This window comes from Dendrobates tinctorius, unplaced genomic scaffold, assembly GCF_039654945.1.
Source record: "Dendrobates tinctorius isolate UK_male_01 unplaced genomic scaffold, ASM3965494v1 ptg000059l, whole genome shotgun sequence".
NCBI classification, from domain to species: domain Eukaryota; kingdom Metazoa; phylum Chordata; class Amphibia; order Anura; family Dendrobatidae; genus Dendrobates; species Dendrobates tinctorius.
Genome location: NW_027361727.1, coordinates 18,821,250 through 18,846,880, shown reverse-complemented (window position 1 = coordinate 18,846,880; position 25,631 = coordinate 18,821,250). Strand labels below are relative to the sequence as shown.

The 25,631-nt window shown below is 41.6% G+C and overlaps 1 protein-coding gene and 1 long non-coding RNA gene across 10 annotated transcripts in view; one reads left to right on the top strand and one right to left on the bottom strand.

The window, feature by feature from the left end:
• LOC141092393 (uncharacterized) overlaps positions 1-6,663 on the bottom strand; it is a 39,806-nt gene extending 33,143 nt beyond the window's left edge. For 3 of the 5 annotated variants that reach the window (XR_012232784.1, XR_012232781.1, XR_012232785.1), the window contains exons 1-3: positions 5,357-6,615; positions 4,595-4,806; positions 4,447-4,527 (exon numbers count right to left, since the gene is read on the bottom strand). This is a non-coding gene — a long non-coding RNA (uncharacterized lncRNA). Of the gene's footprint in view, positions 1-4,446; positions 4,528-4,594; positions 4,807-5,356 lie in introns of all 5 variants that reach the window. The other 2 variants (XR_012232782.1, XR_012232783.1) reach the window with 2 other exon arrangements.
• A 45-nt stretch (positions 6,664-6,708) lies between these two features.
• The window catches only part of LOC141092391 (RNA-binding protein 4B-like), a 31,303-nt gene continuing 12,380 nt past the window's right edge, over positions 6,709-25,631 (top strand). Inside the window, exons 1-3 of one of the 5 annotated variants that reach the window (XM_073578513.1) lie at positions 6,760-6,832; positions 11,134-11,249; positions 24,682-25,102. In XM_073578513.1, coding sequence (XP_073434614.1) covers positions 24,691-25,102 — 412 coding nt within the window. In that variant the 5' untranslated portion in view covers positions 6,760-6,832; positions 11,134-11,249; positions 24,682-24,690. Of the gene's footprint in view, positions 6,895-11,133; positions 11,250-24,681; positions 25,103-25,631 lie in introns of all 5 variants that reach the window. The other 4 variants (XM_073578514.1, XM_073578511.1, XM_073578516.1 and 1 more) reach the window with 4 other exon arrangements.

Below are 25,631 nucleotides of genomic sequence, written 5' to 3'. Positions count from 1 at the left end.
CCATGTTGCGGTGGCCTCCGGGAACATGGCCGCCGAGAAGATGGCCGCCGGTCCGGGGACGGCGCATGCGCGGGTTCAGATCTCGTCCCGAAATCTCGGGGGACTAGATTTCGGGACGAGATCTGAACCCGCGCATGCGCCATCCCCGGATCGGCGGCCATCTTCCCGGCGTCCATGTTCCCGGAGGCCACCGCAACATGGCGGCGGCCAGCAAGGGATGTGCGGGGGGCCTCCGGGCTTGGAGGAAATGCCGGCAGAGCAGCCGCCCCTGCAGCGGAGCACAGCCCGCCGCCACCACCACCCCGCAGAGGCACAGTTGCCCCAGCCTCAGGACAGCTGCCCCAGCCCCAGCACAGCTGCCCCAGCACAGCTGCCCCAGCACAGCTGCCCCTGCCCCAGCACAGCTGCCCCTGCACAACCAACCTGCCCCAGCACAGAGCCGCCACCGCACGCGCCTGGACCACTGAATGACCCTTGTGACTACTCCTCCACCTGTGCCGGATCCCTTCCCAGGTAAGCTGAATTCGGACTGTAAGACGGACCCCCATTTGACATATTATTTTTTTCCCTATTTTCCTTCTGAAAATTGGGGTGCGTCTTATGGTCCGGTGCGTCTTATAGTCCGAAAAATACGGTATATGCTAAGTATACAGCTGTGAGCTGAAATTAATAGCATGGGAAGATCCATGGGTACTTCCCCCTTCCGAGGTAATAAACATCTACCCTCAGCTGTCCACTGTCCCTCTGCTGGTTAATAAAATGTCAGGGGATCACATGCCATTTTTTAAAGATTTATTAATTACATACATGTACAATAAGCTGCATAGTCACTGTACTCATATGTCACTGACATCTTTATACAGTCATGGCCAAAAGTATTGACACCCCTGCAATTCTGTCAGATAATACTCAGTTTCTTCCTGAAAATGATTGCAAACACAAATTCTTTGGTATTATTATCTTCATTTAATTTGTCTTAAATGAAAAAACACAAAAGAGAATGAAGCAAAAAGCAAAACATTGATAATTTCACACAAAACTCCAAAAATGGGCCGGACAAAAGTATTGGCACCCTCAGCCTAATACTTGGTTGCACAACCTTTAGCCAAAATAACTGCGACCAACCGCTTCCGGTAACCATCAATGAGTTTCTTACAATGCTCTGCTGGAATATTAGATCATTCTTCTTTGGCAAACTACTCCAGGTCCCTGATATTTGAAGGGTGCCTTCTCCAAACTGCCATTTTTAGATTTCTCCACAGGTGTTCTATGGGATTCAGTTCTGGACTCATTGCTGGCCACCTTAGAAGTCTCCAGTGCTTTCTCTCAAACCATTTTCTAGTGCTTTTTGAAGTGTGTTTTGGGTTATTGTCCTGCTGGAAGACCCATGACCTCTGAGGTAGACCCAGCTTTCTCACACTGGGCCCTAAATTATGCTGCAAAATTTGTTGGTAGTCTTCTGACTTCATAATGCCATGCACACGGTCAAGCAGTCCAGTGCCAGAGGCAGCAAAGCAACCCCAAAACATCAGGGAACCTCCTCCATGTTTGACTGTAGGGACCGTGTACTTTTCTTTGAATGCCTCTTTTTTCTCCTGTAAACTCTATGTTGATGCTTTTGCCCTAAAAGCTCTACTTTTGTCTCATCTGACCAAAGAACATTCTTCCAAAATGTTTTAGGCTTTTTCAGGTAAGTTTTGGCAAACTCCAGCCTGGCTTTTTTATGTCTTGGGGTAAGAAGTGGGGTCTTCCTGGGTCTCCTACCATACAGTCCCTTTTCATTCAGATGCCGACGGATAGTACGGGTTGACACTGTTGTACCCTCGGACTGCAGGGCAGCTTGAACTTGTTTGGATGTTAGTCGAGGTTCTTTATCCAACATCCGCACAATCTTGCGTTGAAATCTCTTGTCAATTTTTCTTTTCCATCCACATCTAGGGAGGTTAGCCACAGTGCCATGGGCTTTAAACTTCTTGATGACACTGCGCACGGTAGACACAGGAACATTCAGGTCTTTGGAGATGGACTTGTAGCCTTGAGATTGCTCATGCTTCCTCACAATTTGGTTTCTCAAGTCCTCAGACAGTTCTTTGGTCTTCTTTCTTTTCTCCATGCTCAATGTGGTACACACAAGGACACAGGACAGAGGTTGAGTCAACTTTAATCCATGTCAACTGGCTGCAAGTGTGATTTAGTTATTGCCAACACCTGTTAGGTGCCACAGGTAAGTTACAGGTGCTGCTAATTACACAAATTAGAGAAGCATCACAGGATTTTTCGAACAGTGCCAATACTTTTGTCCACCCTCTTTTTTATGTTTGGTGTGGAATTATATCCAATTTGGCTTTAGGACAATTCTTTTTGTGTTTTTTTCATTTAAGACAAATTAAATGATGATAATAATACCAAAGAATTTGTGTTTGCAATCATTTTCAGGAAGAAACTGAGTATTATCTGACAGAATTGCAGGGGTGTCAATACTTTTGGCCATGACTGTAGCTATTTATTCTATGTCTATATATCAATTATATTCTGTCAGATCATGCAGTGATTTAACTTTTTGCGGCTGCTAAAATGTCTTTTCATTTACATGGATGTGTAAAAATCGCATGGTCAGAGTACTATGCGTTTTTTTTTTCTCTCTCGCACCCATTGACTTGCATTAACAAGTCTTGTCTGATATACGAAGACAATCTCAGTATGCTGCCATTTTTTTTCTCAGTCCGATTTAGCTGAGAAAAAAAATTGCAAGTGAGCAAGGACTCAGATTAAAGTGAACCTGTCACCAGGTTTGGCAGATACGAGTTACTGCCACCACCTTTCAAGGCTTATCTACAGCATTCTATAATGCTGTAGATAAGCCCCCGATCCGACCTAGATGAGAAGAAAAATAACTTTTTATTATACTTGCCTGTAGGGAGGTCCGGTCCAATGGGTGTCGCAGGTCCTTGTCTGGCACCTCCCATCTTCTTGCAATGCTGCCCTCCTGCTTGCTTCATGGCTCCCCGGCATTGCGCTCCTTCGCAGGCGTACTTGTCTGCCCTGTTGAGGGCAGTGCGCAGTACTGCAGGGCTTCTCTGACCTTTCCTGACGCATGCACACTGCAGTACTTTGCTCTGCCCTCAACATGGCAGGTAAGTACGCCTGCTGGGGAGCCTGTGAAGCAAGCAGGAGGGCGATGTCTCAACAAGATGGGAGGCGCCGGATCCGAACCTGCAACACCCATCGGACCAGACTGTCCCTGGGTGAGTATAATAACACTCATTTTTCCATACCTCCCACTTTTGAAGGGAATGAGGGACAAAGGATGTGCAGCGCGCCGTGGCAAATTTTAGGCCATGCCCTGACCACACCCATTTCACAGCTACTCACACTCATGTCCATGCCCAACCGCACCCATTTAGCACTGATGATCACACTGACTGGTACTGAGGGCACAGTGGCTGGCATTATGGTCATAGTGGCTAGTACTGTGGGCCCACTGACAGGTACTGAGGAAAAGAAAGAAAACAGAGAAAGAACGAACAGAGAGGAAGAACAGCGAGAGAAGAAAGGACAGAGAGAAAGGGGAAAGAAAGAACAGAGAGAAAGAAAGGGGAAAGAAAGAACAGAGAGAAAGAAAGGGGACAGAAAAAAAGAACAGAGAGAAAGAGGGGAAAGAAAGAACAGATAGAAAGAACAGAGAAAACAGGTAAAAAGAAAGGAAGAACAGAGAGAAAAAGAAATAAATAACAAAGGGGAAAAAGAACAGAGAAAGAACGAAATAAAGAACAGAAAGAAAAAGTGGACAGAAAAAAGAACAGAGGGAGAGCGAAAGAAAGGGGAAAGAAAGAACACAGAGAAAGAAAGGAGAGACAGAAAGAAGTAAAGAAAGAAGGAGAAAGAACAGAAAGAAAGGGGAAAGAAATAAAGGAAAGAAAGGAGAAAGAACAGAGAATGAAAAAAAGATTAGAGAGAAAGAGAAGGAAAGAAAGAACAGAGAGGGAAAAGAAAGAACAGAGAGGGAAAAGAAAGAACAGAGAAAAAGAAATAAAGAGAAAGAAAGAGGGGACAGAAAAAAGAACAGAGAGAGAGAAAGAGGGGAAAGAAAGACGAAAGAAAGGAGAGCAAGAACAGATAGAAAGAACAGAGAGAAAGAAAGAAAAAAAAGAACAGAAAAAGAAAGAAAGGGGAAAGAAAGAACAGAGCGATAGAAAGTGGGGAAAGAAAGAAAGAGAAAAAGGGGAAAGAAAGAACAGATAAGGGGAAAGAAAGAACAGAGAAAGTAAAGAAAGAACAGAGAGAAAGAGAGGAAAGCAAAGGAAAGAACGGATAAAGAGAAAGAAAAAAGTAGAGAAAGAACAGAGAAAGAAAAAGAGTGAAAGACAGAACAAAGAATGAGAAAGAAGCAGAGAGAAAGAAAGATTCTATATACTATAGTAGCCCAGCTCCCATTGTAATGCCCACCTGAGCCTCCCGGAGCAGGACATATCATGATCCGCACACATGGCCGGCATCCTCGATTCCAAGGCGATCCTGCTGTCCGCGCTGTTGGAGGAGAACATGGTGATGGATCTGAAGCATTCTTGGTTCCGTCACAATCTCATGAAATTACCTCATTTCAGGTCAGCTTCCAGCACATCACTTCCGGTGGACCGTCAATGTGCGAGTTTTAAAGTGCTCCTCGGGGCTCCGCCGTGTACTCCTGTGTCTGTGGGAAAAGCCCGCTTTGTATGCCTTGTAAACATTTGGCTCCACTCCGTATATCCTGTACACACACGGCTCGGCTCTGCATACCTCATACACACGCGACTCCGCTCCGTACACCTATAATAATAATAATCTTTATTTTTATATAGCGCTTTACATTTTGCACACATATTATATATGTATATATATTATTTTGCACACACCTCATACACGCGCGGCACCGCTCTGTACACCTTGTACACGCGCGGCTCCGTACACCTCGTACACTCGCGGCTCCACTCCGTACCCCTCGTACACACGTGGCTTCGTTCTGTACACCTCATACACACATGGCTCCATACACACGCGGCTCCGCTCTGTACACCTCGCACACACACAGCTCTGCTCCGTACACACACGGTGTTTGCTCCGCTCACCTCGTACACGCGCGGCTTTGTTCTGTACACCTCATACACACATGGCTCCATACACACGGCTCTGCTCCGTACACCTCGTACACACATGGTGCTGCTCCGCTCACCTCATACACACGCGACTCCGCTCTGTACACCTCGTACACGCACGGCGCCGCTCCGTACACCTCGTACACGCACGGCGCCGCTCCGTACACGCGCAGCTCTGCTACATCCACAATGTAAACCCCTCCTGACCCCACATATAAACTTACCCTCATCCAGCATCATAATGACCAGCACAGCAGAGTGCAGACACGGAGGCCCCTGATCATGTGACCCGACTCCTCCCCTCTCACAGGCCCTGTGTGCACAGAACACACAGCCCAGCCACATCATTGCAGGCTGCAGTGGGTCTAATCTGGGAGGGCAAGGATGGCATTGGTGCATGGGGGGGCAATGCATTAAAAATAGCGTCCCGGGCAGGACTCGGGTGGGGGGTGTCAAAAACGGGACTGTCCAGCGAGGATCGGGACGGGTGGGAGCTATGTTTTTCTTCTCTTGCAGGTTGGATCAGGGGCATTATAGTATGCTGTAGATAAGCCCTGAAAGGTGGTGGCCACAGCTCATATCAGCCGAACCTGGTGACAGATTCCCTTTAACGTTGGTCAGAGCGCAATCCGATTTTTTATCAGATCGCACTCGTGCCTTTTTCTTGCAGAAGAGTACGAGCCCTTAGAGGGAGGACATAATTATAAAGACAGGGGAAAGAGGTTCTAAAAAAGGCAACACAGCCCCACCCCCCCCCCTTTCAAACCAACCAATAAAATATATATTTTTTTAAAAAAATACATATTTTTATTTTTTTGACACTGAAATCCAAAAAAAAAACATCTAACCAAGTTTGGTTTGTTCATGACCGTACTGACCTGGAGAATCATATTTCCAGGTTCCTTTTTTTATTACCTCACAAGGAAAACTTTTAAAATATCAATGGTGGAAGCATTTTTTTGGTACCATTTCTTCCCATTTAATTTTTTTTTACTCATTTTCTAGTATATTCTTTGTTAAAATGAATGACTACTTCGAAAAAAAAATTTTCTTTAAAAAACACGTCTTCATTACAGCCATATCGACAGAATAAAAAAAAAAAAAAAAGCAATGGCTCTTGGAAGAAAGGAATAAGCAAAAAATGGAAAATAGGCTTCAGTTTTGAAAGGGTAAAATTTTACATTGAGGCGCTTGGTGCAAGTTACTGCTCATGTGAGAAAATAGTTATCGTAAAAAAACGTGTCAGAATGGTATCTCTGGTAAATTACCTCAGCAAAAAAATGGCTGCCGTATGACGTACATGAGGTAAAAAAAAACCGCGCACGCGATGATGTCACTTCAGTTTCGCATATTCGCCAACTCTTTCTATAGTTTTCCGTTCTGAGCGGTTTTTCCTGACACCCTTTTACTTACACTACGCCATTCCCGGAGCACAAAGAACGAGCAATGACTGAACGACAAAACGGCGGCCTCCTTCAGGAGGAAGCGCGCCGCGGTGCACTGCTAGCTGCCGTGTAACGAGCTACTTCCTGTCCACCAAGGCGGGAAACTGAACTAAGCCAATCATGATGTAACACGCATCCTGAGCCGGCCAATCAACTTCATTTTTACGTGTGAGCCCCGCCCATCTCTTTCGCAGCTGTTACAGAGCAGCTTCGGCAGTTGCGCCATTTTGCGTGGATCGTTCGTGAGGTAGTGCGGTGAGTGTCGTCCGGATGTTACAGAGATTTACCGCTGAGTAACGAGGGGGAGCGGCATAGGTGTAAGTGTGACGTGAAATTGGCCCACGAATGGCCGGTATATGTGTGCGAGCTGCTGTAATGGCGTCCTTAGCGTTGGTGTTGTGCTTCTAGTGATGGGAGGTTTCCTGAGGGCTTCACTCTACTCACTGCGGCACTGCCCTGTTCTCTAGCTACTAATTTCCGTGTATAGTCAGAAACAGCTGATATTGGGAAGAAAGTTTAACATAAGCATAACCTTTTTGACTTATTCTGTATTTTTTTATTGTAGTTAAGCTTAATTTATTCCGTTTAGTTAACCCCTTCACTACCAAGGGTGGTTTGCACGTTAACTCCCAGGCCAATTTTTACAATTCTGGCCACTGTCTCTTTATGAGGTAATAACTCTGAAACGCTTCCGTGGATCCCGGTGATTCTGACATTGTTTTCTCGTGACATATTGTACTTCATGTTAGTGGTAAAATTTCATTCATATAACTTGCGTTTATTTATGAAAACAAAGGAAATTTGGCGAAAATTTTGAAAATTCCGCAATTTTCCAACTTTGAATTTTTATACCCTTAAATCACAGAGATATGGCACACAAAAAAGTTAATAAGTAATATTTGCCACGTGTTTACTTTACATCAGCACAATTTTGGAACCAAAATTTTTATTTGTTAGTAAGATATAAGAGTTGACCAGCGATCTCTCATTTTTACAACACCATTTTATTTTTGCGGACCACATCACATTTGAAGCCACTTTGAGGGGTCTATATGATAGAAAATACCCAAAAGTGACACCATTCTAAAAACTGCACCCCTTAAGGTGCTTAAAACCACATTCAAGGAGTTTACTAACCCTTAAGGTGCGTCACAGGAATTTTTTGAATATTTAAAAAAAATTAACAACTTTTTCACATAAAAAATTACTTCAGGTTCAATTTTTTTTTATTTTACCAAGTGTAACAGGAGAAATTGGACTACAAAAATTATTGTGCAATTTGTCCTGAGCACGCTGATACCTGATATGTGGGGGGGAACCACTGTTTCGGCGCATGGCAGAGCTCAGAAGGGAAGGAGCGCCGTTTGACTTTTTCAATGCAAAATTGGCTGGAATTCTGATCGGATGTCGCGTTTGGAGAGCCCCTGATGTGCCTAAACAGTGGAAACCCCCTCACAAGTGACCCCATTTTTGAAACTAGACCCCCTAAGGAACTTATCTAGATATGTGGTGAGAACTTTGAACCCACAAGGGCTTTACAGAAGTTTATAATGTACAGCGGTACAATTAAAAAATCATATTTTTTCCACAAAATGATCTTTTCACCCCCAATTTTTATTTTCCCAAGGGTAACAGGACCCTAAAAGTTATTGTGCAATTTGTCCTGAGTACGCTGATACCCCATATGTGGGTGTAAATGACTATTTGGGCACATGGCAGAGCTCGGAAGGCAAGCAGCGCCATTTGACTTTTTTGGCTGGAATTGAGATCAGACACCATGTCGTGTTTGGAAAGCCCCTGATGTACCAAAACAGTGGAAACCCCCCACAAATGACCTCATTTTGGAAACTAGACCCCCCAAGGAACTTATCTAGATGTGTGGTGAGAACTTTGAACCCCCAAGGGCTTCACAGAAGTTTATAACGCCCAGGCGTGAAACTAACAAAAAATTTTTTTTCCACAAAAATGATATTTTTGGCCCCAAATTTTTATTTTCCTAAGGGCAACAGGAGAAATAGGACCCCAAAAGTTGTTTTGCAAATTGTCCTGAGTAGGCTGATACCCCATATGAGGGGGTAAAACACTGTTTGGGTGCATGGCAGAGCTTGGAAGGGAAGGAGCACAATTTGACTTTTTCAACGCAGAATTGGCTGGAATTGAGATCAGATGCCATGTTGCGTTTGGAGAGCACCTGATGTGCGCAAATAGTGGAAACCCCCAATTCTAGCCCTAACCCTAATGGGAAAATGGAAATAAATACATTTTTTTAATTTTATTATTTTTCCCTAACTAAGGGGGTGATAACGGGGGGTTTAATTTACTATTTATGGCGGTTTTTATGTTTGACAGCTGTCGCACGCTAAAAGACGCTTTTTATTGTAAAAATAGTTTTTGCATCACCACATATTGAGAGCTATAATTTTTCCATATTTTGACCCACCGAGTCATGTGAGGTCTTATTTTTTGCGGGACGAGTTGACGCTTTTATTGGTATCATGTTCGGGCATGTGACATTTTTTGATCGCTTTTTATTTAGTTTTTTGGGACGCAGAATTTACAAAAACCAGCGTTTCATGAATTTCTTTTGGGTGGTGCGTTTACGCCGTTCTGGGTGCGGTAAAATTTATAAGGCGGTTTTATTCTTCGGGTCAGTACGGTTGCAGCGATACCTCATTTAGGTCATTTTTTTTATGTTTTGGCGCTTTTATGCAATGAAAACAATTTTATATAAAAAATAATTATTTTTGCATCACTTTATTCTGCGAGCTATAACTTTTTTTATTTTTTCGCTGATGATGCTGTATGGTGGCTCGTTTTCAGCGGTACCATGGATATTTATATGCGTCTTTTTGATCGCGCGTTATTGAACTTTTTGTTCGGCGGTATGATAATAAATCATTATTTTTTGCTTTGTTTTTTATTTTTATTTTTTAAGGGGTTCGCTTAAGGGGTTAACTATTGGGACAGTTTTATAGGGCAGGTCGTTACGGACGCGGCGATACCAAATATGTGTACTTTTTTTGTTTTTTTTTTATTTCCAAAAAAATGAATTTATTGGGGAATATTTTTTTAATTTATTTGGCGATTTATTTTTTTTTAATTATTTTTACACTTTTTTTACTTTATTACAATGTCCCAGGGGGGACATCACTGTCCTGTTACAGATCGCTGATCTGTCACATCACAGATCACTGTGACAGATCAGCGATCTGTCACAGGCACTGCACAGGCTTCCTCATGCCTGCGCTTTGCAGGCACTGAGGAAGCCAGCTTCCTGCAGGCCCCCGGAGGTCCCCGTCGCCATATTGGATCCGGGGACCTGCAGGAAAGGAGTCCCCCGCAGCAGCGCTGCACATTGCGCTGCCGTGGGGGGCTCAGGGAAGCACGGAGGGAGCCCCCTCCCTGCCGATGCTTCCCTTTAACCCCCGGTACACCGTGATCGTGTTTGATTGCGGTGTGCAAGGGGTTAACGTGTCGGGGGCGGTCCGTGACCGCCCCTGACACATTGTGCCGGGTGTCAGCTATGATAATTAGCTGACACTCGGCCGCGATCAGCGGCGCTCACCACGTGGGCGCCGCTGATCGCGATAACGTAATATTCCGTCCATGGTAATTAGGTCCATGGTCACATGGACTGAATATTACGTCATTTGTAGGTAAGGGGTTAACCAATGGGGTGTGGGTTTTTTTCTTTTTTTTTCCCCTCTGATGAATTCAACGCTAATTTTATACTATAAAGTACTGGGAGATGGGGCACAATTGTCACTGGCTTGTGTATAGTACAAGTCTGCTGCACATACCTGCGCCGTGTCAAGCCCCCCCCCCCCCCCTTGTATTGCCGCTGCACCCGTTGTTCTCCAGCAGATTTGTCACTTTGCTGGATCGCTCCATTGTTTCCTGGAGGTCACAGCTCCAATACAAATGTGCGAGAGCCTGGTTTTGCCTCGCATAGACTTTCATTGAGAACTTGTGGTTAGCCATGAGCGCGTGTGTTCATTACTCGAGTTTGTCTTGTGTGCGCGAGTGACATGTTAACCCTAGAACGCATACCTGGGGCCTCGCAGCCCCGCCCTGTTAATTGTTTTCTATTTTCTCAAGATTACTTTAGTTAGAATCAGGGCTGTGGAGTCGGTGCTCATTTTGGTGGAGTTGGAGTCGGTATAAAATGGACCGACTCCTAAAATATATAATAAATTGGGTACAGTAATTCAATGCAGAATATGCTCAATATTTTTTCATAGGAATTTGGGAAAGTTATGAAATGTCCTATAAATGACTGTTCTATTCCTGATCTAAGGCTACATTCACACATAGCGTTTTCCCTGCGTTTTTTTTGAAGATACGTTTTTCAGTTGCAAAAGCAGATCAGCTTTTTAAAAAACTGCATCACCTGAAAGGTTTTTGAGCTCATAGATAATGTTTTCTTCAATAGAGCAGATTTCTAATCTGCTTTTGCTATCTATATATCCATTTATCCATATCGTATCTGTACCAAAAAGAATGCAAGCCGGATAGCACACAGACTAACACTCCTTTTTTTTTTTTTTTCGCACCAGTCAGGTACACCTCATAGCTGCCCAAAAGGACGCCCAGGACAGGCATTGCTCGTCTTCAGTAACATCAACTGATAGTTGGAATAAATAGACTGCATTCATCACCACATCTTCTTAAGGTGCAGGCTTTATTTTCAAGTGTAGGAGTGTGATGTATGAGGTTCTGCAGCAGCTGAGGTGTGCAGTATGAAATTCTGCGGAACAGTATGAGATTCTGCCCCCCCCCCCCCTAGGTTTGATCCTGGCTACGCCCATAGTGTGAATGTTTTCTGAGGATCTAGGCTTTATCTTAGCCGAGATAAGTCATAGTGTGTGTGTGTGTGTGTATATATATATATATATATATATATATATATATATATATATATATATATATATATATATATATATATATATATACACACTACAGACCAAAAGTTTGGCCACACCTTCTCAATCAAAGCGTTTTCTTTATTTTCATGACTGAAAATTGTAGATTCACTCTGAAAACCTTGTGTTAATTCATATTAAACATGTCATACAAAACATGTTAATTCATATTAACATATGTGGAATTATATAATTAACAAAAAAGTGTGAAACAACTGAAAATACTGTGTGTCTTATATTCTAGGTTCTTCAAAGTAGCCACCTTTTGCTTTGATTTCTGCTTTGCACACTCTTGGCATTCTCTTGATGAGCTTCAAGAGGTAGTCACTGGAAATGGTTTTCACTTCACAGGTGTGCCCTGTCAGGTTTAATAAGTGGGATTTCTTGCCTTATAAATGGGGTTGGGACCATCAGTTGTGTTGTACAGAAGTCTGGTGGATACCCAGGTGATAGTCCTACTGAATAGACTGTTAGAATTTGTATTATGGCAAGAAAAAAGCAGCTGAGTAAAGAAAAATGAGTGGCCATCATTACTTTAAGAAATGAAGGTTAGTCAGTCTGAAAAATTGAGAAAACTTTGAAAGTGTCCCCAAGTGCATTGGCAAAAACCATCAAGCGCTACAAAGAAACTGGCTCACATGAGGACTGCCCCAGGAAAGGAAGACCAAGAGTCACCTCTGCTGCGGAGGATAAGTTCATCCTAGTCACCAGCCTCAGAAATCGCCAGTTAATAGGAGCTCAGAATAGAGACCAGGTCAATGCCACACAGAGTTCTAGCAGCAGACACATCTCTACAACAACTGTTAAGTGGAGACTTTGTGCAGCAGGCCTTCATGGTAAAATAGCTGCTAGGAAACCACTGCTAAGGACAGGCCACAAGCAGAAGAGACTTGTTTGGGCTAGAGAACACACGGAATGGACATTAGACCAGTGGAAATCTGTGCTTTGGTCTGATGAGTCCAAACTTGAGATCTTTGGTTCCAACCACCATGTCTTTGTGTGACGCAGAAAAGGTGAACGGATGGACTCTACATGCCTGGTTCCCAACGTGAAGCATGGAGGAGGAGGTGTGGGGGTGCTTTGCTGGTGACAGTGTTGGGGATTTATTCAAAATTGAAGGCATACTGAACCAGCATGGCTACCACAGCATCTTGCAGCGGCATGCTATTCCATCCGGTTTGTGTTTAGTTGGGCCATTTATTTTTCAACAGGACAATGGCCTCAAACACACCTCCAGGCTGTGTAAGGGCTATTTGACGAAGGAGAGTGATGGGGTGCTACGCCAGATGACCTGGCCTTCACAGTCGCCAGACCTGAACCCAATTGAGATGGTTTGGGGTGAGCCGGACCGCAGAGTGAAGGCAAAAGGGCCAACAAGTGCTAAGCATCTCTGGGAACTCCTTCAAGACTGTTGGAAGACCATTTCTGGTGACTACCACTTGAACCTCATCAAGAGAATGCCAAGAGTGTGCAAAGCAGTAATCAAAGCAAAAGGTGGCTACTTTGAGGAATCTAGAATATAAGACATATTTTCAGTTGTTTCACACTTTAATTATATAATTCCACATGTGTTAATTGTTTTGATGCCTTCAGAGTGAATCTACAATTTTCATAGTCATGAAAATAAAGAAAACTCTTTGAGGTGTGTCCAAACTTTGGTCTGTACCGTGTACATGTATACAGTGTATTACATATTTACAATGTATTAGTTTTTTGTGTTCTAAAGCTGTATTCCAATAAATAGATATTATGTTCTATCTAAATATCTTGATTATTAGATCATAGAAATGATTAAATGTCTGATGTTCACATTGTACTACAATAAATTTTTCACTTAAATATAAGCAATATATGTGGGAGTCGGTGTAAGGGAAATTGAGGAGTCGGAGTCGCAGGTTTGGCTTACCGACTCCACAGCCCTGGTTAGAATTTTGAAACTCTAGGTATTCCTCAGGTATATAGTTGTTTGTCATTTCCAGTTGTTCATTTATTTTTATGTTACAGGCATTTCGGTATAACAACTCTTTTTTGTGAATACCCCATATTCATATACCTGGGGCCTTTTAGGCCCGTACTAGGTTTACATGTGATCCTAAGTCTTTTTGTATTCACTGTTGCTGGGGAAGACTTTGACTCAGTCTTTATGACTCTGCTGTTGCTATGAAGAGTGTGAATTCTGCCTGACTACATGGTCATGTCATCTTGGGAAGGAGGCTCCCTCACAACGTCATGAGTCTCTGACATCATCATAGGTCCTGAACACTGTTCATTGTGTGCTACTTGCTGAAGAGACTTTGGAGGAAGGAGTCGGCTTTCTTTCTTGAAAAAGAAACTTTCTGAGTTCCAAAAATCCAAAAGCTTCTACACCTAAAAGAAAGTGGTGACCTGCTGAAGGTGAGAGGAGGAGTCTGCACTTTACCCTTAGCACACACACTAAAGGGCCTGTCACACTAAGCGATATCGCTAGCAATATCGCTATAACTTGTGACGTTATAGCGATATTGCTAGCGATATCGCTGTGTGTGTGATACTTGCCTACGACCGGCTGCTCATCGCTGATTGCGCGAGAACGTCCTGGACTGTTTCTCGTCGTCAGCTTCCTGCGGCGCTTCCTGTGGAGAGACGAGCGTGGAGCCGGGCGGGAGGACGCAGGATCGCCTAGTGTGACAGGTAAGTAGCGACCCCTGTCGCCAGCGATATCGCTGGTGAGATCTGCCTGTGTGGCAGCTCACTAGCGACCACTTAGCGATGTACCAGCGATCCTGACTGCGTCATATCGCTGGTTGGGATCGCTGGTACATCGCTAAGTGTGACAGTACCTTTACAAAGAGTGTACAACCCTGATTGTAATTTTTTTTTTTTTTTCATTTTAGTTTACTGAGTTATAAGGTTACAATGGCACAGTCTACATCCAGGGGTTTGACTGACCAAGAAATCGAAGTAATCATTTTTGATAGTGATGAAGACAGTGAACTTTCTTTGTCTGATGAAGAGTACATGCCACCAGCTAATGTCTCTACTTCATCGTCCAGTGATTCTTCAGATGATGAAGTAATGGATCCAGCAGAATGTACAAATAGAACATCCAAAACTAATGTTTTTTGGAACAGTACTGCTGAGGTTCTTGGACAAACCCCATCACATAATATTGTTAGAGTTGCTTAAGGAACTGTAGGAATTCCACAATTCTTGTCCAAAAGAGAGATGTTCTGTAAAATTTTTTCAGATGATATTGTAGATGAGGTAGTTTTGTGTACTAACTTAGAAGGAAAATGTATCGCTTCAGGAAGAAAAAAAAAAAAACATGGAAAAATATAACAAAAGAGGAACTGTATGCTTATATTGGCCTTACTCTTCTGGCAGGGAGTACAAAATCATACAATGTTCCTATCAGAACTCTTTATGAACCCTTTTTCAGATCCACATTACAAAGCTACAATGTTAGTCTATAGATTTGAGAATATTCGGAGAAGCCTTCGTTTTGATGACAAGAGAACTCGTCCTGTCAGGTTGGAAACAGATAAATTAGCACCCGTTAGCTACATCTGGAATCTTTTTATCAAGAACTGTACTAAGCATTACCATTCTAGTGACAGTGGATGAGCAACTTCTTGCATTTAGGGGACGTTGCAATTTCATTCAGTATATGCCCAGCAAACCTGCTAAATATGGTATTAAAATTTTCTGGATGTCTGATTCTACAAGCTATTATGGAATGAATGGTGTGATTTACTGTGGCAAAGATGTTGATGCTCCAGTCCAGAAAGACCTATGTTCTGACGTAGTAAAAACACTTGCGAAACCAATTTTCTATTCTGGAAAAAATATAACAATGGACAACTACTTCACCAATCTTGAACTGGGCAATTTTTTGCTTCAGAAACAACTTACAGTTGGTACAATGAAGCAAAACCGCAGAGAAATTCCTCCAATCATGAAGCACAATCAACATCGACAACTTTATGATAGTGTATTTGGTTTCTGCAATCAAGCGGCAATGGTGTCTTATAAAGCTAAGAAAGAAAAATCTGTGATATTACTGAGTACAATGCACCGTGATGGAAGTATAGACACCAATTACAGGAAACAGAAACCCGAAATCATCTTGCATTATAATAAAACCAAAGGAGGAGTGGACAAGATGGACAAAATGATTGGAGAGTATACGTGCAAGAGGCAGACAAAACGTTGGCCTGTAGTTCTTTTTTATAATATGCTAGATGTGTCGGCCCTCAATACCTATATTGTTTATAGTGAGACTCATCCATGCCAACAGAAAGGACAAGAGATGTCTATACTTGACAGAACTTTGCTATGAACTTTTAATGCCTAACATGATGGAGAGAAGCAGAACAAAATGCTTACAAAGGCAAACAGAAGCTATGATCCGATGTGATATACGTTTTCAGGAACATCCAGAGCCAAGAGATAAAAAAAAAAAGCAATGTTATATTTGTCCAGCAAAGAAGGACAGTAAATCCAAGCGTGTCTGTACTACTTGTGGACAAAATGTCTGCAAGGAGCATTCTTCCGAACAGATAACGTGTGAAAGTTGTTGCGGTCATTAGTAAAGTAGAAAAGGAACCTTTGAAAAGAGATATTCCTGCAGCATGTTTACTGCAACTTTTATATAAAAAAATTTTTTAGACAAAAAAACATTATTATAAAGGGTTATATCGAATACATATATTGGGCGTTTTAAGCCCGTTCAGTTAGGCTAGTTTAACACTAGCGTTTATGAGCGCAGCGACGGCCTGCGCACGGCTGCCGCTAAGCCCCGCCCCCGCCGGTAGCTCCGCCCACCGGCGCATGACGCTGCAGGCGCCCTGCGTCCCCTATCTTTATCACTGGGGCGCAGGCCGTGCGCAGTATGCTTTTGGCGGCGCATGCGTCCTTTTGACGGTGCGCCGACCTGCGCCAAACGCAACCTGCTGCAGTTTGGTTGCGTCTGCGCATCGTCAAAAAGGCGCATGCGCCGCCAAACGCATACTGCGCACGGCCTGCGCCCCCTGTGATAAAGATAGGGGACGCAGGGCGCCTGCAGCGTCATGCGCCGGTGGGCGGAGCTACCGGCGGGGGCGGGGCTAAGCGGCGGCCGTGCGCAGGCCGTCGCTGCGCTCATAAACGCTAGTGTGAAACTAGCCTTACTCTTTTGGTTTTTTTTGCACATAGTAATGTTTTGAATTATTCACATCTTAGGCTGTGTTCCCACTGGCGCTGGGGTCTACCAGGAGGTGCTCAGTAATGGATCTGATCTCTTGGTAACTCCAGTTATGGCTGCTGGAATGCCGGGATTCCGCCAGCCTTTGCTGGGGTCACCAGGAGGTCAGATCCATTACAGATCTCCTCCTGGCAGACACCAGCGCTAGTGGGAATGCATCCTTACTTTGCAATTTTCGAATAAACTTTGAAAATTATTTTTGTTTGAGTTATTCCATGTTATTTGCACACGGGCCTAAAAGGCCCCAGGTATGTGAAAGTGTAGATTTTTATGGTCATGCGTTCTAGGGTTAATTAAAGTCCCCATATTTTAGGCGACAACAAAGCCTGCAGGGATTGCCTGCAGGGCTGTGGAGTCGGTAAGCCACAGTTGCGACTCCGACTCCTGGATTTTATCAGGCTCCGACTCCTTCATAAATGGCCAATTCATAACAACAAATTTACTGTTGTAAAATATTAAACATCGTGCTTATTCAGTTTCTCACCATCATATAAGTAATCAGACCACTTAGAGCAAAAACTACATTTATTAGAATACAATTAGAATATAGCAAATAACTTTTATAAACTTTTCTAAACTGTAAGTAAATATACAATAAACACTTTTATGCAGTTAATAAGAAGAAATCTATAAATTTGTCCTCAGAAAAAGTATTGCCTCTGTCAGATCCTCCTTCATGGATGCCCTCAAATCTGATCTAATTATTTTGAGAGCAGAGAACAACCTCTCTACACTAACTTGTGTTGGTGGGAAAGCAGTAACCACTCGGGCAACATCTCTGACAATGTCAGGATACAGAGGAATCGCTTGTTGCACTGTTATTTTTGATGAACGGTCAAATTTCTCAATTTCTTTTAGTGCACATGAAAAATTCTTCTGAAATGTACTGGCTGTGTTCCTTGATGGGGATGACTCTTCTATGCGGGAACGCTTTGCACGGTCCTTGTGATCCAAATATTTTTCGAAATTAAATTCTTCATCAGTTGATGATGAGGGTGAAGATGTGGCAGGACGACCAAATTCTTCTTGTTCCTCCTGACTGTTCTGCAACCCTTTCATCCTTACTGCTATTTCAAACAGAGCTTCTTTTCCTTTACTTAGCTGTTGATCATCTAGAAGAATCCGATGCATTGGGTCTACATAAACAGCTGCCAAAAGAATGTTATTTTGTAATAGTAGCTCCTCTCTCCGTTTCATTGATGTAGCAATGCCACTTGCAATTAACCCTCCTCTTTGGGACAGGCGAAACATCAGGTTCTTCCACTCCTTTAAGAAAACACCTGGAGTTAAGTCCTCTGCTTGTAATTTTTTAGTCACTGTAAATGGGTGCTCTAGCAATTTTTCCAGCTCAGTCACCTGATTCCACTGACTTTCATTTAGCATCAGTTGAGGGTTAGCCATGTCTACAAGAAAGGTTTTCAGTTCAACCAAGCGCTGAATCATTAAGTACTGCCCCATCGTGTGGCTTGATCAATAATTGCCCCTTTTCCAGCACGTCTCTTCAAAATTGAGTCAACTTTAGGGGTTCTGGCAACAGTAGCCAATTTTCTCACCTTGCCAATCAGTGCAGCAGCATGTCCTTCTTGCAGACTGTCTCTTATAGCCAGCTGTAGCGTATGCACAACACAGCGCATGTGATGAATGAAAGAACATATTGTCACAGTTTCAACAAGATCATCTAAACTATCATGTTGCTGTTCATCTGAAGCAACTTCAGTTTGCTCCTCAGGTACAATACTGTGTTCCTCTATTTCAAACATTTCTGTGTCTGTGGACCCAGAATGTTCTAGCTGCTGGTCACCATCATTACTCTCATTCATTAGCTTAATAGTACTTATCATATTTGAAGCATTGTCAGTTACGACAGAAAGAACTTGCTCTTTTTTAAGTTCATAGTCTTGCAGAACCTTTTCCACCAAGACCTGGAGAAACTCACTGGTGTGATGAGCTTTGGTGTCTTTTACTGCCAATGTCTTGGTAACTATTTCATTTTTTTGTCACAAACAAATCGGACATTGATGGCAAAATAGTTCACTCTGTGAGGTGTGCAGGCATCCATTTTAAGAAACAGAAAGCGTCCCTTGAGAGTTTTTTTAAGTTCTTCCTTTTGTTTAAAAGCTTCTTCGATTACTAATTTTCTAATACTCTCTCTCTCTCCAGAGAAACACCAAGCTTGCGGGCCATTTCCCCATTCAGACACACAAAAGCTGGTCGTGAAAATAATGAAATAGGCACACTATCCTTGACAACAAGCTCTATGATCTGTTTTTTAAATGTATCTACTGTCATTGTCACAGTAACTTTGTCACTGACAAAATATCTCGCAACTGATGGCTGCAAAGTTCTCTGCTCCTTTGTTTGACTGGAAGAGCTGGGCACTGGTTCATTGGTTTGGATGCAGTCTTTCTCATCCACTGCTTTCAGTACTTCTGGATGAAAGCGCTGTAAATGTCTCTTTAGATTAGAAGCTCTGGTAGGAGCATTTTTATCTTTGCCTGAATATGCACTCATCTTGGCTTCACAGCATTTGTTTTCGTCTGGATCATTTGTCATACACTGACAGACATAATGTTTTCTATCTTGAGTGATGGTGAAATGTTCAAATACAGCTGATTTAATGTGATGCTTCTTTGACATTCTCAGGTTTTTAATTCTGCATTCACAATCCAAATGACAATTGTTTTTCCTAAAAACAATTGTACAAAAGTATTGCCAGGTCGTACAACTGATATAGTGGTCAGTAATTCTGTTATTATTCCTCATGTACTCACAGTTAACTGATGCAAAGTTTGTTGAAAGGATAATACTTCTTACAGTCTTCCTCTTCAGAGTAGCAGGCAGCTGTGAGATGCTTGGAAGACACACACCTAGTATGATCTAGTCTAGAGGAGGAGCTTTACTACTAAGAATTTGCAACACATTTTCACTTTCAGTTTCATACATTGTAAGTAGGGGGGTTGGGGCAGCATGAGGTTAACCAAGTATAAGATTAGATAAGGGCAGTGGAGAACAGTGACACACAAGAAGTAAGAAATGTCTCTATCTCCAGCAGAACTGCTTATCACTGTTCATAGTTTGATAGAACATATATATTTGAGTAACATTTATAAAATTCATATGAAAGTTCAATTATGAAATATTAATACCTTTTTTTTTTAAAGCTGGAGTCGGTACATTTCTACCGACTCCAACCAAAACTAACTCCGACTCCACAGCCCTGTGTTACACACAGGGTGCATGTAATTTCTATTTTAGGGATGGTGATTTTACTTCAGCGTACAACCGACCTTTTATTTATTCAGTTTAGTTTCTAAAGTGCCTTTGAGCTGGTTAGATCGAACAATTATCCAGTGAAGATATTTTAACGTTTTTTTTAAATTTTCTAAGTGTGTGTTGTTGTTTTTATAGCATAATAATAATAATAATAATAATAATAATAATAATAATAATAATATTTATTGTTATAGCGCCATTTATTCCATGGCGCTTTACATGTAAGGAGGGGTATACATAATAAAAGTACAATAATCTTAAACAATACAAGTCATAACTGGTACAGGAGGAGAGAGGACCCTGCCCGCGAGGGCTCACAATCTACAAGATGTGGGTGATAATACAGTAGGCGAGGGTAGAGCTGGTCGATCGGTGGTTACTGCAGGTTATAGGCTTGTCGGAAGAAGTGGGTCTTCAGGCTCTTTTTGAAGGTTTCGATGGTAGGTGAGAGTCTGATATGTTGTGGTAGAGAGTTCCAGAGTAGGGGTGATGCGCAATATTATAGTATTTTAAAAGATATTTGAAAATATTTTATTGAAATTAAAGTTTGTAATATATTTTGTTTCGTTTTTCTAGTTAACTGTTATTTACCTATTGGACTCTGAAATGGCATTCACATCAGGTGTACAAAGCCGTAACAAGGATAAATTATTTCTTGTGGGCTATCCCATTCACCAGATCACCGGTTGTAAACTACCCTCAAATCGTCAAGTCTTATGTGCTTTATTTTATAATTTACGTACTGTGAAATTAACTAAGAGAATCAGCAAAACTGACCATACGAGAAGTGTTCATTTTTTGGGGGAAAGCTCGAATCCCGACTAAACATGAGCAAGATGCAATTACTAAGCTGGAAAAACTTCACGCCGAGTGGAGAAGTCTTCAAAAAGACCGGAAGAAAACATCGGAAACGGCCAAGAACAAATTTAAACAGTTTGTTGAAAAGTTGAATGATCTCTTTGATATTGCTCAACAAGATACCTTGGCTCTGATGAAATTGGAAGAAGATAAGGCATTTCTCGTGAAACAGAGGCAGAAGGGCCGCCCAGGTTCCATGGCTGGAGTGGATCGAGCTGAAGAAATCAAGGTGCAAAAGGAACTTGCAAAAATGAACCGACAAATCCAAGAAGAAACTTTTGATATTGGTGAGTTTATTTTATTATTCTAAAAAGTAGATAAACAAATAAGTAAATAGTTTCATTATAATTGAAAGAAAATTGTACATGAGAGCATCATTTGGCATCTTTATGATTGAGTTTATATTCTTAAAATAATACCTATTGATAATTAGAAGTAGGTAATTTAGTACCTATGTATTATTACTATTCTGCTAAAACGACAAGTTTTTATAGTCTTTTTTTTCTTTCTTTTGTTGCTTCTTAGAGACGGATGATGAAGACAAGCTCGAAGAAGGAAAAGAAGAAGATACTGAAGAGGACAGCATCTACCAGGAACTTGAGAGCTTGGAGGAAATGGACATCCCTGAAGAAGCTGCAGAAGATCCAGGACCATCTGAGAGCAAGAGGATGAAAGTTTAATTTGTAAGGGGCGTTAAAGAGATTTTAAACATGAAATTATCCATTGTGTTAGATCGATGTAAGGTATCGACAGAAATGCCACGAGAATTTTAATAGCTACTCTAGAAGCACTAAACCTTGACCCTCTTGAGTACAAAGTCTCGAAAACTTTATTACATTCTAGAAGGCAAATGTTCAGAGCACAATATACTAAAAAAATTTTAGATAAAGTAAACATTCCTGGAAAAGAGCCCGTGGTTGTCCATTGGGATGGTAAACTTTTACCGGGTGTTTTAAAACATGAGCAATGTGAGCGAATAGCTATTGCTATTTCATATGGCGAAAAGGAACAGCTGCTGGGAGTTCCTGTAACAGCAAGCAGCTCTGGAGAAGAGCAAGCCGTAGCCGTATATGAATGCCTACAGGAATGGGGTCTTCCCAACACCGTCAAGGCGATGTGCTTCGACCCTGCAGCATCGAACACTGGAAGACTCAAAGGAGCATGCGTCCTATTGGAGCAAATGTTAGGAAGAGAACTGCTACACCTAGCTTGCCGTCACCATATCTTGGAAATTGTGTTAAGAGGCGTATTCGACACAAAAATGGGATCAACCACTGGACCTCATCGAGACATTTTCAAAAGATTCCTCACTGCGTGGCCCAAGATAGACAAAGGAAAATACGACACAGGTATGAGTGACAATCTAATACAAAAGCAGCTAACTCCAGAAGTAATTGCAAATGTTACTGCTGAATTCGAGACCAAATTAACTGAGAGCCACCCCAGAGATGACTACAAGGAACTGTTGCAGTTGGTTCTCGTATTTGTTGGATCACTAGACGGCAATCTTGTGGGTTTTAGAACTCCAGGAGCCATTCATCACGCTAGGTGGATGGCAAAGGCTATTTATTGCTTAAAAATGTTCATTTTTTTTGTCGTCAATTTAAGATGTCTAAAGAAGAAGAAAGTTCTGTGCGTGCCATTTCTGTTTTCCTAGTTAAAATTTATTGTAAAGCTTGGTTAAATGCTCCAAAAGCTCATCTTGCGCCAAAGCAAGATTTAGGTATTTTGCATAGTCTGTTAGACTATAAAGAATGTGACAACGACATTGCAGAAATAGCCCTGACCAAATTTTCGAACCATTTGTGGTATTTGAATGCAGAGTTGGTGGGATTATCGTTTTTTGATCCCACAATTACAGACGATGAAAAGTTGTTAATGGCTAATAAATTGCTCAGTAGCACAGATGAACCATCAGAGCATGCTAGGGTTGTAAATCCAAAAGTTAGGAAAGAAAAATTAAAAGAGGTAGTTGATGGAGGATTGGTAAATTTACTTACCAAAGAAACATTTACATTCTTTGACCGATTTAATATAAAAACGGATTTCCTAAGACAAAATCCAAACACCTGGCCTCAAAATAATGACTTCCAAGAAGGATTGAAAATTGTCAAAACATTAAAAGTAGTTAATGATATGGCTGAGCGTGGTGTTAAATTAATAACCGACTTTAACGACCTTCTGACAAAAGATGAAGAACAAAAGCAATATGTCCGGCAAGTTGTAAGCAAATGCCGAACATTATATTCTGACGTTTCAAAAACTACTTTAACAAAAGCTCTAGAATAGATTAGATAACTATGTAAAATTATCAACTCATGTAGGTACTACGTCTGTATCTTTTCTGTGTCTGTTTTGTATGTATTATATACCTCATTTTTTTATTGTAAAATAAAAAATGTCATTAGACTTATCAGTATTACTTGTTTTTTTGTTATTTCTACTTTAAACTCAAAAATATACCAAAAAAAAACAAAATTTATCACTTAATAACAAAATATACGAAGTATGCTCCATTGCTCCTAGTGGTACCAGGTCACGTTCTTGGGGCTAAAAGCTGTTGTAACTCAGTTTGACTTAAAATAACAATTATGTATAAAATATAAATTTTGAAGAACAACATTAGCTTTCTTTTGAGATATTAAGCGTGTTTTTATTTACCGTTCTGGAGTTATGGCTCCATATGTCAGCTTTTTGGCCAAAAATTTGGATTTTTTCAAACTTTGAGCGACGAGTGGCACGGGTTAACGTCGTTTGATCAAGCTCAAATTTTGGCTATCTCAATATCTGGAAAGGGGAATCGTTTTGTGGGGTCCAGACGGACAAAATTCCAACATCGATTTTTTTTTTTTTTTTTGTGGTCACCCTAGTGCCCACGCTAGTGTTTTTAAACGCTCAGGAAAAGGATCCCCTTCCCAGAAATCGCACGTCTTTTTCCATGCGTTTTTTGCGCGATTTATGATGCGTTTTTGACGCATTTTTTTTTTTACACGCGATTTCTGGGATCATTGGGGATGGCTAAAAACACTCAGCAATGCGGGAATTAATGAGCATGCTGCGTTTTTAGCCGCTAAGCGATTCCTGAGCAGTTAAAAACGCATGCATTGGCACAAAAAGCCAAAAACGCATGCTTGCTAATTTGATGCATCTTTTAAGCATTTCTGCAGCGTCTGAGCCGGCACAAACGCTGCAGAAACGCTTAAAAAAACGCATCGTGGGCACACAGCCTAAAGCACAACATTTCAATAAACAATGAGCTTGGAGAGAGAATCCTTAATTAGGTAAGATTAGATGGGTAGTGTGAAACGTTCTGTGACATCAAAGGGCTACTTGGAGGAGATAGCTCAGATATGGTAATGGGTCATAAAACCTTCTGACAAATTGAGTCCTGTGTGAATAGAATCAAAGATGGTAATGAATTTGTGTTCCCACACTCTCCGATGTATCTGTGATTTAAAATTGCCTTAACCACAACCAGGAAGTAGCACTTTGGCTGCAGCGTATTTTTGCTGTGTTCTATTGAACGCATGTAAATCTCCCATTCACTTCTATAGGATTTAATCAGCACCAACTTCCACCTAGTGTCTCTGAAATAAGTCTTGTCTTCATTGAAGTTTCAGATCTTACACATTTTCAGGTGTTATACTGATTTCTGAAATAAAAGTTAATGAATTCTGCTATCAGATTGACTGCAAGAATTGTCAAGCTCTGACAACCATGTGCGTTTGAAATGCGTCATGTATCGATTCTAGGGATGTAGTTCGTTCAGTGTAATTGAAAACCTGTGTAGCTGACTGTTTTTTTTTGTTTTTTTTTTATTTCCTTTGAAGCTTGCCAAGATGGTGAAACTATTTATTGGTAACATCCCACCTGAGGCGACTCCTTCAGAGCTGAAGGCACTGTTTGAACAGTATGGGAAAGTGACAGAATGTGTCATCATAACAAATTATGGCTTCGTCCATATGGAAGATAAAAAGTCAGCCGACGAAGCCGTCGCAAATCTAAACCAATATGAATTGCATGGTGTCTCCATTAATGTGGAACACAGCAGGGGAAAGCCAAAAGCTTCAACCAAGCTTCACGTCAGTAGCATCAGCCCTGATTGCACCAGTGACGAGTTAAGAGAAAAGTTTGAAGAGTACGGTGCCGTCTTAGAATGTGACATTGTCAAGGATTTCGCATTTGTTCACATGGAGAAAGCAGAGGAAGCACTTGAAGCCATCAGAAATCTAAACAACTATGAGTTTAAAGGTGAAATATATATAATTGGGGTAGTTGTGAAAATATATAGCAGAACTGGTTAGGCCTCTTTCACTCTTCCTTTTATGATAAAGAACTGAACAAACCATTCTTTTTAAAAGTGATATCCACTACTAGACAATGCCTTCTTAATTGCTCCAGGGTCCATCTGAAAATAAAAACCCTTGATACTTGCCTGATGGAATGGTGAAGTTCCCACACTGCAGTTGAGTGACTGGCAACTAATCAGCTGTAGCTTTTATTCCATCAAAACCGGAGTCTGCTTTAACAAATAGTGGATGCTGCAGTCAGAGCTCACTGGCTGTCACACTACTGTCAATGATTGTAGTGCTAACATCACTAGAACAGTGCCGCTGTGTAAGGAACGTTTCAAATGTGGATATTTTGATAGTCACTGGAGCTATTAAGGTGTTTGTCCATGTGCTTTTTTTTTTTTTTAAAGCCATATCAAGCTGTGCCTTCAAGGAACAGAAGTTTAAATCTTGAGTATTTGTTTTACCACTCATAGGATATCTTATTG